Source organism: Equus przewalskii, chromosome 17, assembly GCF_037783145.1.
Source record: "Equus przewalskii isolate Varuska chromosome 17, EquPr2, whole genome shotgun sequence".
In the NCBI taxonomy this organism is placed as follows: domain Eukaryota; kingdom Metazoa; phylum Chordata; class Mammalia; order Perissodactyla; family Equidae; genus Equus; species Equus przewalskii.
The window spans coordinates 20,456,704-20,470,841 of record NC_091847.1 but is presented as its reverse complement, the minus strand read 5'-3'; the positions used below and the strand labels follow the sequence as shown (position 1 = coordinate 20,470,841).

The 14,138-nt window shown below is 38.8% G+C and overlaps 1 protein-coding gene across 3 annotated transcripts in view; it reads right to left on the bottom strand.

Annotated features, from left to right (window-relative positions):
* Window positions 1–14,138, bottom strand: part of THSD7B (thrombospondin type 1 domain containing 7B) — a 795,232-nt gene that overhangs the window by 346,110 nt on the left and 434,984 nt on the right. For all 3 annotated transcript variants that reach the window (XM_070579625.1, XM_070579626.1, XM_070579627.1), the window contains exon 10: window positions 8,973–9,088. In XM_070579625.1, coding sequence (XP_070435726.1) covers window positions 8,973–9,088 — 116 coding nt within the window. The remainder of the gene's footprint in view (window positions 1–8,972; window positions 9,089–14,138) is intronic.

Below are 14,138 nucleotides of genomic sequence, written 5' to 3'. Positions count from 1 at the left end.
CTAACGCAGTTTGTTTAAAAACGCAGATTTTGAGGCCCCAGTCCCCACTTCAAAATCACAATATCTTAGGGTTTTAACAAGCATCCTAGGTAATTCTGAGCTGGAAGTTCATGGGCCACACTTTGAGAAACCTGTTCAAATTATTCTAAGTCCTATCCTTGAGGAAATCTAGTCCACTGAAAGATTGCACATGACCACAATTTTGCATTTCAACATTAGACTCTCGGGTTTAAAACAAAACAAAACAAAACCCTATGAAACCCTTTACTGCATTTCCTATGGACATATTGCCTCAATTGGTGACCTCTGTTGAAATGTGAAATTTCAGTAGAAAATGCCTTTTAGGAATTAGCAACTGAATAGCCTTTCCTTCCCATGAGATGCATATACAAAGTCATTAAAAGTAATAATAAACAAAAAGACTGATGGACAAATGAATGAGTGAATTAATGAACAAACGAGTAAACAAATAAATAAAAGGGATGGAATATGTTTCCCTTCTAATCACATTTGCCAGGAAACCAGAGACAGATCTGATTCTCTAAGTTTCACATCTTCCATCTCCAGCAGCCAGCCAGCATCATCATGTGTGTTCTTGCAGAAGCCGCACAAATCATTTATGAAAGAAATTTAGTTGTAAAGGCAGATCCACTTTCTTTTGAGAAGTTTGCTAGGTTTGCTTAAGCAAATAGGTTCTAACTGGCATCCACTTACTTGACACCGATTTACCGAATTTTAGTCTGTCCTTAGTTTATTTCTAGGCACTTCTGGAATGAAAACTGAAAAGTGCTCAGACCTCAAGGACTTCACATTCCTTCAGAGGGACACAAAACACATTTACCAACAGGTAGAATGCAAGTCATTCAGACAGGGTTATGGAACTCAAGAATGAGAGTGGTTATTTCCAGCAGGCGCATCAGGACAAATTCTGTGGAGGAGAGAAGGATTTACATCTAGTAAGATGGGCAAACAGTAGAGAAGAGGAGAAAAATATTCTAGACAGAGGGGAATTCTGATTTTCCTTACTACTTTCTCTCATAGTACTCTGAATTTCTGCCTGTCGCATACCACATTTTGCATATTCATTTAGATAATTATATGCTCAATGCCTTTAGTTTCCTCCACTAGACTGTGGAGGGATGTGTGTTTCACTCACCACTCTATGCGTATACACAGTACTTAGCACAGCACCTGGAACACAGTGATCAGAAATGTTTATTGTTGAATAAATGAGTGGTTAAGACCCTAGGATTCCATGTGGTTTTGCCATTTAATAGTTCTGCAATCTTGGGCACTATATCTAAGCCTTTATTTTCTCATGTGTAAGATGGGGTTGTAACAGTTCCTTCCATATATGGTTGAAGAATTAAATAGGATAATACATAATAAATTATAGCTATTATTAGTTTGACAGGAAGAGACAGTGATATGAAGCAAAGTCATGTTGAAGTTATAGCTTTTTAGTAATAAGAGTTTGAACTTGTCTGCTTTTTATTCTATAACTGTATAGGCTCCCCAGGAAAGGCAATGTAGCAAGTTTAATTTAAATCAGGTTTCTTGACCTGCTCTTTGCTCCTTTTGGACCAAATGACCAGGAGAGCTTCCCATGAAGAGCCCATTATGGAGTCATTTATGGAGCAAGACTAATAGAACAGCTGTTCCTTTGTCATCAAACTCTCCTGATGGTCAATGAAATAGCACACATGACAGCAATGTGTGAAATATCTACAATATGCAGAGCCTGTGCCACAGGCCTAAGAGGTACCAGCCTTCAAATTCTTGAATTGCTAATAAACAAACAAGATTAGCTGTGCCTATGGATATAAGAAATAACTTGTTGTGGGAATGAAAACAGGCAGGCTCTGGAGTTGGAGAAATCTGGATCCTAATTCTAGCTTTGCCTCTGACATACTGGGTAACCTCCAGACCATTTACTTCATCGTTTTGAGCCGGGCATTCCTCACCTGTTCGTCATGTACAATAGACCTACCACCTGGCGTCATTCTAGGAGGTAAAGAAAAGTCTCAGCTGGTGGTACTGTGAACTCCAGGTCCTTATAATTGTACATCAGTCTCTGGTCCAGAAAGAAGAGGCAGTAGGGACAGGAGGCAGATGTGGACTGAGAATGTTTCCTTATCAGCTACTACTTGGACTAACATTTGCTCTGACAGAGAGGTGTGGGTAACACCAACTTAGAGCTCTGACCTCTGAGCAGCAGCTCTCCTTATAGCCCAGTGGTGTTCTTCCAGGTCTGGATATGGTCATGGGCTCTAATAAAATGGTCTAAAAAGAATTAGGTTTGTTTCTTTTTCCAAATCTGATTTTTTGCCAAATCAAATTCATCTCATACTGGGTTTTAATAGAGACAGGCAGAAGGTGCCAAATTTTAAGGAAAAAAACACATGGGAGACAAAAAAAGAAATTAAGAGAATTTTATCTCTCTTTTTTTCCCTATGATTTGAAAGTTTCTTTTATGAATTTTATCAGCAGAACTCCTCAGTTTGGCAGAAGTATGATTGAAAACTGTAATCTCTACAAGCCCAAGTGTTTATCATTCCTCCTACTCAATTTTCAGGAATATTTATTGAGTACTGAGACTATGTGGTGATCTATGGGCTTTAAATTACACACTAACAGGGGCATGTCACCACCAATGGAGCTTGTAAAAACAAGGGCACCTGTACTCTGTGTATCGGGGCTGGGGCTTGGGACATATATGTGAGATACACATCTTATTTTACTTAGTTTTTCAAAAAACGCATGGGAATAGATAACATCCAAAATTCGTAGAGCTGGTAACTGAGATTTAGGTTAAGTCACTTTCTCAAAGAAAGTCATTAGATCATTATATTGCCTTCAATGCTATTTTGGGGGCCAGTGTTCTGGGCCCCAAATCTTGGTTACTCAAACACAGTAGATTCCTCATTATTTAGGAGTAAATTAGCACTCCATCCTCTACCTCCCGGGTGGACAAAAGTACAGATGGGTCTGTGGGGAGAAGGAAGGGATCATATGTCCTTGAAAGGGGTAAGTAAAGAGAGAGGGTGATGCTATTATGCCTTGGAGTAGGAGAAATTCTGAAGTCCAGAATAGGTGATTTTTGACTTATTTGACATTCCAAATGACCAATTTCTTTCCCCTTAATTGGCCGGGACCCATCAAAGAATCCATTAATGCTGTAGCTTCATCTAAATGGAAATAAAGTATTTAGGAATTAGAACTGGATGTGGGAAAGATATGGAGTTCACTTGCGCATTCATTCAGCAACAATTACTGAATGCCCAACATATACCAGACGTTGTGCTAAGCACTAGAAGTTCATTAATGAAATCAGAAGACTTCTGCCCGCTAGATTTTATCATCTGTCCAATAAAAAAAAAAAACAGACATGAAAACAAGGCCCTAATCACAGCACACAAAGGACTATATACTGCAGGACACTAATATAATAAAAGACAAGTTCCTTGATCTTAAGGAACTTACATATTAATAATAATAATAATAATAAATTTCCATGTACGTGGCATTCTTCCATGTGTACTATTCTCATTTAATCCCTATAACCACTCTCTGAAGTATGCGCTAATATTATCTCATTTCAGAAAGGAGGAAATTGAAACAAAGCAAGTTTGAAGTGAGTCTAAAGTGACTTTTTGCAGCAAAGGTGGGATTTGAACCAAGGAACTCTAACTCGAGAGTCCATGCTCTTAATCACTGCACTATACCACCTAGGCATTAAAAACACTACTGATCTTTGATACTGAAAACTCAAAACACAACTCCAGGAGGTTTGACACAGGAACAAAGGATACCACTAAATGAAGTTTCCTGCCAATTCCCACCAGCAGTTTGCCTGTGGCCTTCTTGTTACTATGACACTGCTCTCCAGCTTGCCCCTTAGAGAGGAAAGTTAAAGGAGCTCCTTAAGCCTTTAATTTTTGAGATTGACAAATAATTAATCATTAGCTCCATGGTTTCTAGAAAGTTACAGGAACAGCTATTTTGAATATGCCTCATTTTATCTTCCAGGCTAATAGCTTTATCTCCTACATATTTTTCCCCTTCATGGCAGTGATATTCACATCTAGGAACTATACAAAAATAATCCACTGGTGGTGGAAGACGTAATAGAGGTAGTACAGGCAAAACACAAGTGGTCATAGGTTGATGATTATTTTTGCTCGGTGAGGGCTACACAAGAGTACATTCTATTAATCCTTAATATTTTGTATTAACATTGTATTATTTATGTTTATGTCTGAAATTCACATTATTAAATGTAGAAAATATAAGTGAGCCCCTTTAAAAATAGTCTGAGAGAAATCTTGGAAAGTCAGTACTGATTTGTGACTTTAATGTAAAAACATTAGATGTGATGCTTATGAGAGCAGTGGCCAAGATGATTTCCAATACTACTCAGGCAAACAATTATCAATGATCTCCAACAGCGAGCTAAAATGTATGAGAAGACATCCTGTAAAGTATAAAACACTAAATGAGTGTTTCTCATCCCTGCCCACTTGTAAGAGTCATTTATGGAGTCACTTATTAATATTGCAATGTCCCTTCAACATGAAGATATTCTGACTAACTAGGGCTGAAATGAGTCGGACATCTGTACACTGAAAAAAACTCCACGGGTCTGGGAACCTCACAATAAACAAATTGTTGCTATTATTAAGCAATACAACATTGGATGCTTCAGGCAGGCACTTGCTTTACAGGCTTAAGGAAGAATAAGAGGAAATAGCAAGAAAAGTAGCAAAGAATGGTTCTTGATCATTTGGCTAATTTATTACTGGGACTTAAAATTTAGGAAGATGAAAACAGGGCCACAGCTTGATAAATATTTGGTTTGCTTAGAAGAATGGGGGACTACCATTAATCCTTTAAGGAGAGACTCCGATGAGGCAGAGTAAGAAGATAGGAAGCATGGCTTGCTACTGGCTAGAGATTGTTCACAGCTTGAGAATGCTTTAAAAGTCATACAGATTTAGATCATGAACCCAGCCAAGACCAAACAAAACCTGATACAATTCCCCCAATGCTAAGGCAGAAATCACTCCTGGTACACTCTACCCCCTGTACCCCCCTGGGCTTTCTGAGAGGTAGAATGGATTTGGTTTGGAATTCACATAATCCAGTGATTCCTGGTCATATCAAAATTAAATCATGTCTCGGAGTAGGCGTCAGTATATTTTAGAGATCTCCAGGTGATTCTATTGTGCAGCCAAATCTGGGGACCACAAACATAAACTCTTCTCAAACTTGATGACCCAACATGAAACCACAGCTGCAAAAAAGAGTTCCTCTATCCTCATTAGTCGGGGCTGCCACCTGCTCAGGCCCATCCTTCTCCTGATCTCTCAGTTTAGGTTAAACCACTTCTTTCCACCCCAATCCCACCCAACCTGTATCCCCACCTGCTGGTCTGTCCCCAGTCCACACTTCTCACTTTACTACTTTGACCATGTCATTGCCTTGCTCAGAAATTTCTAATGAACCCCATGCCCACCTGGAGCTTTGTAACCAACATGCAGGTATCACCTGGGGGTTTGTCGAAAGGTACAATTCCAGGTCCTGTCAGAGTCTTCTGAATTAGAATGTGCATTTTAATAAGATCCCCAGAGGACTTGCATAAGCCTTTAAGTTTGAGAAGTACTGCTTTAAAACACTGTTTCCTAAAGTATCTTTTGAAGGACACTCTCAAGGACAGAAAATCTACTGCCTGGATTCAAAGCCACAACTTTCTCTCTCTTTACAGGACATATATCCATTTAAGAAAATATTTATTGAGTGACAAATATGCCCCATACCATGCTGGGTTTAGAGGATGCAACAGTGAAGACGACAGAAGTGGTCACGCATTCGTGGACTTACAACCTAGCAAAGGCAACGTTAATAAAGATAAGTCTAGGAATGTCAGAAAGAGGATGTGCAGGATGTGTGGGATGATCTAGCTAATGAAGTGGATGGGGTAGGGTCTAATGTAGTCCGGGAGATGAGAATAACATTCCCAGGGGAAAGAGTGCTGCACAGCAGGTCCCTGCAGATGCACAGGCCAAGGGCCCAGAAAAGAAGGGCAGCTGAACACAGTGCCAGCCTTACACAGCAGGTGCAAAGGCTTGGAACAAGGATAGAAATGCTTGCCCAGGGCCTACTCCATGCAAGACAGTGCTCCAAGTGCTTTCCTTATATGTAGGTGTGATTATTAACCATATTTGATGGATGAGGAGACTGAGGCACAGAGAGATTAATTAATGTACCCATCATCACAGCACAGTCCTTGGACATCAACCCTGGCCATCTGGTTCCAGTGTCTATGTTCTCAGCCACTGCATTCTATAATGCTTGAGCTGGGAAGAACACGATGCATTCAAGAAGCTGAAAAACAGGCCTTATGTCCAGTTCAAGCAGTGTTTGTCCATGGATCTATGGTCCTTTTTCTTATCATACGAGAGGAGTGCATTACCATTCCGTGGCAGCTTCTTACAACTCAAGTTTTGGGGAGATATTCTATAGTTATTGAATCAGAATTTCTACCCATGGAGCTGAAAATCTGCATTTTAATAAGGCTTCCAGGTGATTCAGAGGCAATAAAGCTTGAGAAATATAGGTTTAGGGCTATCATTTCCTCCAATAATCTCCTCCCTCTCATAGTCCTCCCCTAACTAACCCATGGTTATTTAATAATATTTTGGTCCCTAGGTATAAATGAGACATGAGGGTAAATAGGATTGAAGTGGAAAGCTGGAAGAAATCTGAAAATTGAATCTTTCCTCCTTCAGGCCCCCTGACTGCCAGGCTGTGAAAAGAATTATCTAGGCTCGAAAAATTGGAGTCAAAAAGAGACCACAGAGACTTAGAACTACTTTCACTACAATGCCAGCCATTTAAATAATGAATTGAATCTCTGGAAATGGGAGTAAAATTTCAAATTGCTGGAAGAGCAATCATTTCACATGCCCTATGATTCCTCCACTCTTAGCCAGTGCTAGGAGAAGACTCTCAAGCAGCCAGGAGAGAGAATTTTCTTGAATGTAGAATACATGACATAGCAGTAGCTGAAGAAATCTCTGGCCACTAGGGCACCCTGGCACAACACAAATAATATGCCTCCTTAAGTGTGGGGGATCTTGACAGCTCCAACACCAATATCTGGCTGCCAATAGGAGACTCTTTCTAATTCAGTCTTTTACGTTCTTATAACCCTTTAACAGAGGAATTATACTAATCTCTCATGAGGAAGCAGCTAAAAGAAATAGCTGAACCTCAATAAAACTCCATCATCATAGATTATTTTATCTTCTTCCACATTTCCAATATTTATCTTTAGGAGCTTGAATGTTTTTCAGGTACATTACCATTACAATTCCAAAATTCAGCCTCCTAGATGCTGCCTTTCAGATGGTTCAGAATAGAGATCATAGCTTTTCTTCCCCACTCTGTCTGAAAACGATGTTCCCCTGGCTACTCAACAAACACTTTCATCCAGTTCCCTTACTTTGGATCTTCATTCAGGAATGTGAGTTTTAAAGAGTTTCTGGAAGAAATAGTTGTTTCCAACCCTCAAAATATCAGATAAATATTCCACTGTATTTTCAAAGCTCTTCCATATTCCATATATTTATTTCTTATTCTATCCATAAGCAAAGTTCATTAGGTGCTATTATACTAATTCTGTGATAAAGGATCATTAAGAAGATAAAATAGCACAGTTATAAAAATTTTACGCAGGTGTCCCAACGTTATAATATAAGACACTCATGATGATAATCTTCAACAGCTGTCACTATCCCTTTGCCAATCACTGAGAGGTGGTTTGAAGTGGCAGTCCAATCTCTGTCAATGTTGGCCCTATTGTCCTGTCACTCCCATGAAGATGTGTGAGTCAAAGAGCATTTGAGGGATCCTAGGTGCACAAGGTAGGGATTTTCGATGTGTCAGTGCTCTCAATCTCTGTGACAGGTTCTCTCTTTGCAGGACTGAATACTTCCTTTTCCCTTCCTCCAGGAGGCTAGTGCAGCAATAGAGTGAGAGCCATGCCCTGCTTGCGAGGATGTGACTGCCAAGAGAAAGCCAGGGATGTGTGGCTGAGACTCAATTTACTCTGGGAACTACCGTTGATATTCTTTGCATCCTTCCTTTTCTTGGATGTGCCTTTTCTTACTGTGGCAACGGTAAGATTTATAGGACTGAGGGTAGGGTGTGAGACTACAGAAAGGGACCAAGTTATTAACTCTAGGTCTTAGGCCAAAACAGAGCTTTGAGACCTGGAGTACTTGTATCTCCACAAGGACTAACTCATCAGGGGACTGCAATAAGCATGGGGAAAATGTATGTTCTAAGAAAGAGGGTCATTTTACCAAAGTGCTCCTGTGTGTTTCTTACGATTTAGGTATTAAGTATCCTGGATCACAGCCTTTGAAATACACCCAGGTGTATCAAGCATCATCATTAAGAGTAAAGAAATACAAATCTCATATTGCCAATTTCTGTACCTGGTCAACACTTTTTAATGTATCTTCCTTCATTCTCCCACAGGCTTATATTTATCAGTGATGCAAGCATAGTGTTTAAGGCACTATATTCTAAGGAAGATACCTGGAGTCAGACTCTCAGCACACAGCAACCACAAAGAAATTGTGATGATGATTATGCTTATAAGGAATGACATGTGAATAGTTGTTCAAAATGCCACAACTCGGTTAATAGAAGATGAGCACTCCTGAAATGCATACCAGTGAAATTATGGCATATAACTGAATATGTTTTCCCTGCCAAGTTTTGATGGATCTGGAAATCCAAGGCTGCATTTACAAATGTTACAAACCTTGTTTCCAGAGTGACAGGAAAATGGAAAAGGAGGGTACTCACATTCCACAATCTCTCACCTATTTAGCAGGGGGGAAAACAATCGGGTAACAACCGAAAGAAGGAAAGAAAGCACTAAAAGAACAGAATCCACCTACCTGGTTGGCACAACCTCGGGCAGGGCGTCCACTCACTGAAAGCAGTCACAATACAGTCTTTTTTGCATGGGAGGAGACAAGGACGTACTGTTTCAGGCCGAGTAGAATCTGGACATCTGTCAATGTAAAGAGAACCTATCAATGCCTCCTGGACAAAGTAAGTGGTTTAACATAGAACCACAGGGTTTCAGAACAGAAAATATTGTGGCCCTGTTGTTCCTTTTATAGACAGGGAAGAAAGACCCAGAGAGGTGAAGCCACTTGCCCAAGGGCTCACAGCCAGAAGCAGAGCTGAACCAGACTTCAGTTCTCTTGACCCAGAGATCAAAATACTTTTCACTAGACTGGGGAAAGAACAATTCTTGAAATCAATGAGGGACAAATGCTAAGAAAGTGTCTCCTCATCAGCATCAATTCAAATATTTGATTTTTTCAGAATGAACATATCTGATACATTTTTTTGAAAAGTGTTTTATTCAGGGTAGTATACCAAATCAGTGATATCCTACAAAAGGAAGTGGAAAATACAAGGCAATATATGGATATGTTGGGAAACAAAAATCATTGAAGATCAGTTAGCTATACTATACATTTTTGAAAATTAACAGAAATTTAGAATATTCAAATAATTGGCAAGTGTCTCTTTAGAACATGCTGATTGATGAGTTGGAGTAAGCAAAATATGACAGATTGCAAATAACGAATATACTAACTGGCAGTAACAAGAGAAATACTTCAACTGTGTTATTTTGCTGATCATTAATGCTCTAACTTGGGAGGAAACTAATATAAATAGTCAACGGATTCAAAATCACTTGAAAGAACTAAAGTCTCAGAAAACGGCAATCAGGTTTTTGTTTTCTTGCTTGCTTGCTTGTTTTTATGAATACAGAGAGCTAAAAACTACATGTATTATCTTCTAAAACAGCGATATGCTAAGAAGAAAAACAGGAAAGTACTCACAACGTATAGTATTTGCATTTCAAATTGTATCCGATAAGTTTCTTACAAAGCACAGAAATGCATTGTGTATAAAGCTTAACAGCATGAGCTCTGGCACTAGATGGTTAGTGCTGAGTTAAGTGCTTTGGCTACAGTCCTTCATTTGTTCCTAAAGATAACAGTGAGAGGCATTATAATCTTCATTTTCAGATGATAAACTGAGACACTGAAACAATAAGTAATGGACCCAAAGCCACATGGGGACAGAGCACTTGAAAAAAATTATGATAGAAAAAACACCAGTCTAGCAAGTCCAAATAGACAATAGAGCTTCCCGTAGGAGAGAACAGACAATGGAGGAGATAAAGTTAACAAGGAAATAATGGATTAAAAAACACAGAGCTGACCGAGGGATGACAATTCAAAGGAAAATCCATCAATTGTACACAAAATGACCAACGTGCAAACACAGAGACTGTCCAAATTTCAAACACCAAGAAAAAGTAAGAGAAGAGATAATAATGGTTGAGGGAGAAGAGAAAGAAAAATAGATCATCTAAGAAGGGAGAAGAATCTAACTGACAACAGACCTCATCAATTTACATAATTACAAAAATGAAAACATTTTCTTAGTTTTTAAACTTTAGACACAATACATAAGCAAAACATGGAAGACAGAATTTAGCTGTGGAACGGAACGTACATGATGTCACTCCTGCCACCATAAGGTGAAAATGCAGTAGGCAAAAGATGAGAGATGGAAGGGGAAGGAGACAGAGTAGACGTTTAGATGTCTTCATCCAACAAAGAAGTGGGCAGAAAGACAATCTAAATATAAATGAAATCAGAAATAAAGTTCTAAGAACATGAATCAAAAGTACTAATGTCACAAACCAACAGAACACCAACAACATGGGGGGAGTAGGGAGAGATGTTACCGTAAGTGGGCTAAGGTTCATTGCTTTCATGAGAGGGAATCAAAGGATAGACATTTTAAATTGATAAATGAAGAGATATATGAATGGTATGTGAAACATACATCATTCACAGTTAGGAAGTAAATATCAGAAAGGGAGGAGGGGTAAGAATATACACTTGTGTTTGCTTGTATTAACATAAAGACACAATGGACGTAGATAAGAAACTAATCGAGTGGTTGCCAGTGGCAGGACAGGAGGCCGAGAAGCGGTGGATGGGCACAGGGGTGGCCATAAGGCTTCTCACTGTTATATACTATACATCTCCTCGTATATTGTTATAATATGGGAACCATGTGAAGGCTTACCCAGTCAAAATAAAGAGAGAGAGAGAAAAAAATCACATCAACTGTTAAAACGTGTTTGTTTGGAGACGTAGGATACTAATTGGAGTAGGAGATGGTTGGGGACCTGGTGCTTTTCATCATCAGTCCCTTATTTTACTTCTACTATGTATTATTTTACTTCTACTATGGAGCATATAATACTTTGATAAAAATAAAGTGGAAAATTTATATATTCACAGAAAAAGAACTGCTCAATACATTAATTATTAGCGGTATTATTATTAACTTCCTTAATACACTATCAAAGAACTGTCTATCAAAGAGATCAATTCAGTGAACATAACAGTAGAAAGAAAGAAGCGTGTCTTTATGAGGATTTGGTGTTATTTAAACAAGCTACTCTGGGAAGGAAAATTTATGTCACATTGCACTAGACATAGCAAAACACACTAAAATCATTCCCAAGTCCTTAACTGTGCTGCTGTTTATTCTAACTCCTCTCCAATTTCTCCTGGTATAGGGTTGGAAATGAAAGTACAGCTTGAGTAACATCAACTTCCCATGTCCTCAATAGAGCTGGGGGGCCTACACTGACCCAGCCAATTCTCACTCACTCATGAATTCACAAAATAGCTTAGAAATATGCGTGGCATTGCCTTCAGGCTTTCTGAAGAGGGTGGCTTGTATTGTAGAGACCTTGTTCCCTTCAGTTAGGAAGAGGCATTAATCATTTTTAGGGAACTGATACTGTGTACTTTATTTACCCTTTTTTGTCATCACTCACAATAAATACTCACTGGGCATAATGTCAGGTTTCCATAATACGGCCCCTTTCTCTTTCTATGTTCTTCCTTTAAGTCCATGAGAGAGAAACAATATCACGTCCTCAATGGTAAAGGTCAAATTCAGGTTATGTTGCTTTTATAGAGGCCATGACCTGAGGGTTCTCCTGGAATGTGATTTCTGGTCTCATAGGAGCCAAATATTTTCCTGTCAGTGAAACTGTCTTTTTTGTTCATTTCTTATGCCAAGAAGTTGACCTTTTTCTCAGGGGTTCAACTTCCTCTTCCTTTCTATTTACATGTTGTCTACCCTCTCAAGGATTATCACATTTCCAATTTTCATAAATTTCCTCTTAGTCTTCAAAAATATTCTCTTTGACCATTAGGAACTTATGTGCCCTCCATTTCTAAAAGCTGTAAGATTTTTTTTTTTCTGTATTGTTGTATTGTCATTGATCAAAAAAAGGCTTTTGACATCTTTTGTGCTGCTGTTTTGTTGCGTGTGTGCGGGTGGGTGGGTGGGTAGGTGCAAATGTGCACACACATGCATGCAGGATACATACACTAATTTCGAAAGACTTGATGGTGGAATTCCATCTTACATCATATCTTAAAAGTGCCATATTTTAGCTCAGTGTAAATATTTAGTAACCGTAAGTGAATGATTGAATAGTATTCTATGCTATTGGAGCCTGAGGATAAATAAATCCCTGGGGATATTAGACTAATTTATCCAGCCATTTCCAAAACAAAATTGAAGTCTTAAAACCCAGGGAAACATAGGGATACACTTTTTAGTTAGTATATAAAGTATGTCATAATTTATACTTTCTCATTTCCTGTAACACTCTGATCCTAGATTGGCAGTGCTCTTGATAAAAGGGTGAATGTACTTCATTTCAACGAATGTATTTTCCTGGACTTGCACTGGGATGTTCTCTAACAATTGTCTTTTTGTCACCTTGTAGCCTCGGGTCCCTTATAAGCACTATGCTGAAATGCATCAAATTAAGTTACAAAGACCTGCCTTTCTTCAGTTATGCCTCCATCATTGAGATGCAGACACACAGTGCTCCATCTCCTTGAACAGCCCTGTGACCCAGGAACTGATGCACTGTCTCACTCAGCTACCCAGGGCAAACCTGCTAACTTTTTAAACAGTAAATGTTTAAATGGAGCTCCGTATTACTATATTGCACAAAATACCAGATGTTTTCACATTAAAGGCAGAAAGGGCCTTATCAGGACTTTTGGAAGGCTTTGAGTTGTGTGTTTTTAATCTTTTTTATTATTTTTTGTACACTGCAACTGAAAAAAAAAAAGCACTGAATAGTCAAACAAAACCCCCGAATATCCCAATAAGCTCTCACTTCTGTTTCAGTTGTGTCCTAGCTAGTTCTCATTTTCTGATATGATCAGTTCTATTACTCGCACAATGGTAACATTCTCACCTATACAATTACATGCAACCAAAATACCAACCCAGGGAAGCAAGAACTTGCAAGGAACTCTGTGGCTCCCAGTGCAGCGGGTTTAGAGATAAAACACATTATGTTAGCCCATCCGTTCCATGGAAACATACTTCCTTCTCTCTACTTTGAAGGCACCTCTTCCTTTAAGATATTTTCTTCTTCTTTCTTATTTCTATCCCCCTATCCCCACCCCAGGGATTTCACAAGTGGCAGGGGATCTTTTTCCACTGCAGTAGCTTTCACAGGACAAAGAACAAAAATACATATTTTTTGAAAGGGCAGAGTAAAGGATACTTTCCACTGCTGATAATCTCACTATCTCCCTATGTGCCTCACTGGACACTAGGTATTAATTTCTTAGCTCAATTAATCTCATTAACCTCAAGAATTTTAATTAACTTTACTAAAGGCAGAGTAAGCTCCTCATATTTAGCAGGATTGTTTGGAGACAGACAGTAAGAACGAAAACTATGTTGTTAAGTCTCCAACCTCATTAACAGTGCAAAAAGTAATTAACGATGTCTTTATATATGTGTGTGTTAGGGGAAACATCTGCGCAAGTTGTTTTCTGCAGTGGTAAACCGAGCAAAACTGGAGGTTATTCATTGTAACAGTAACATTTTAGTCTCATGTAAATTTTCAAACAAATGCATATTTGTGAATAATGCTTCAAACTATAAACTTTTAGTCTTAGGATTTTTTTGGT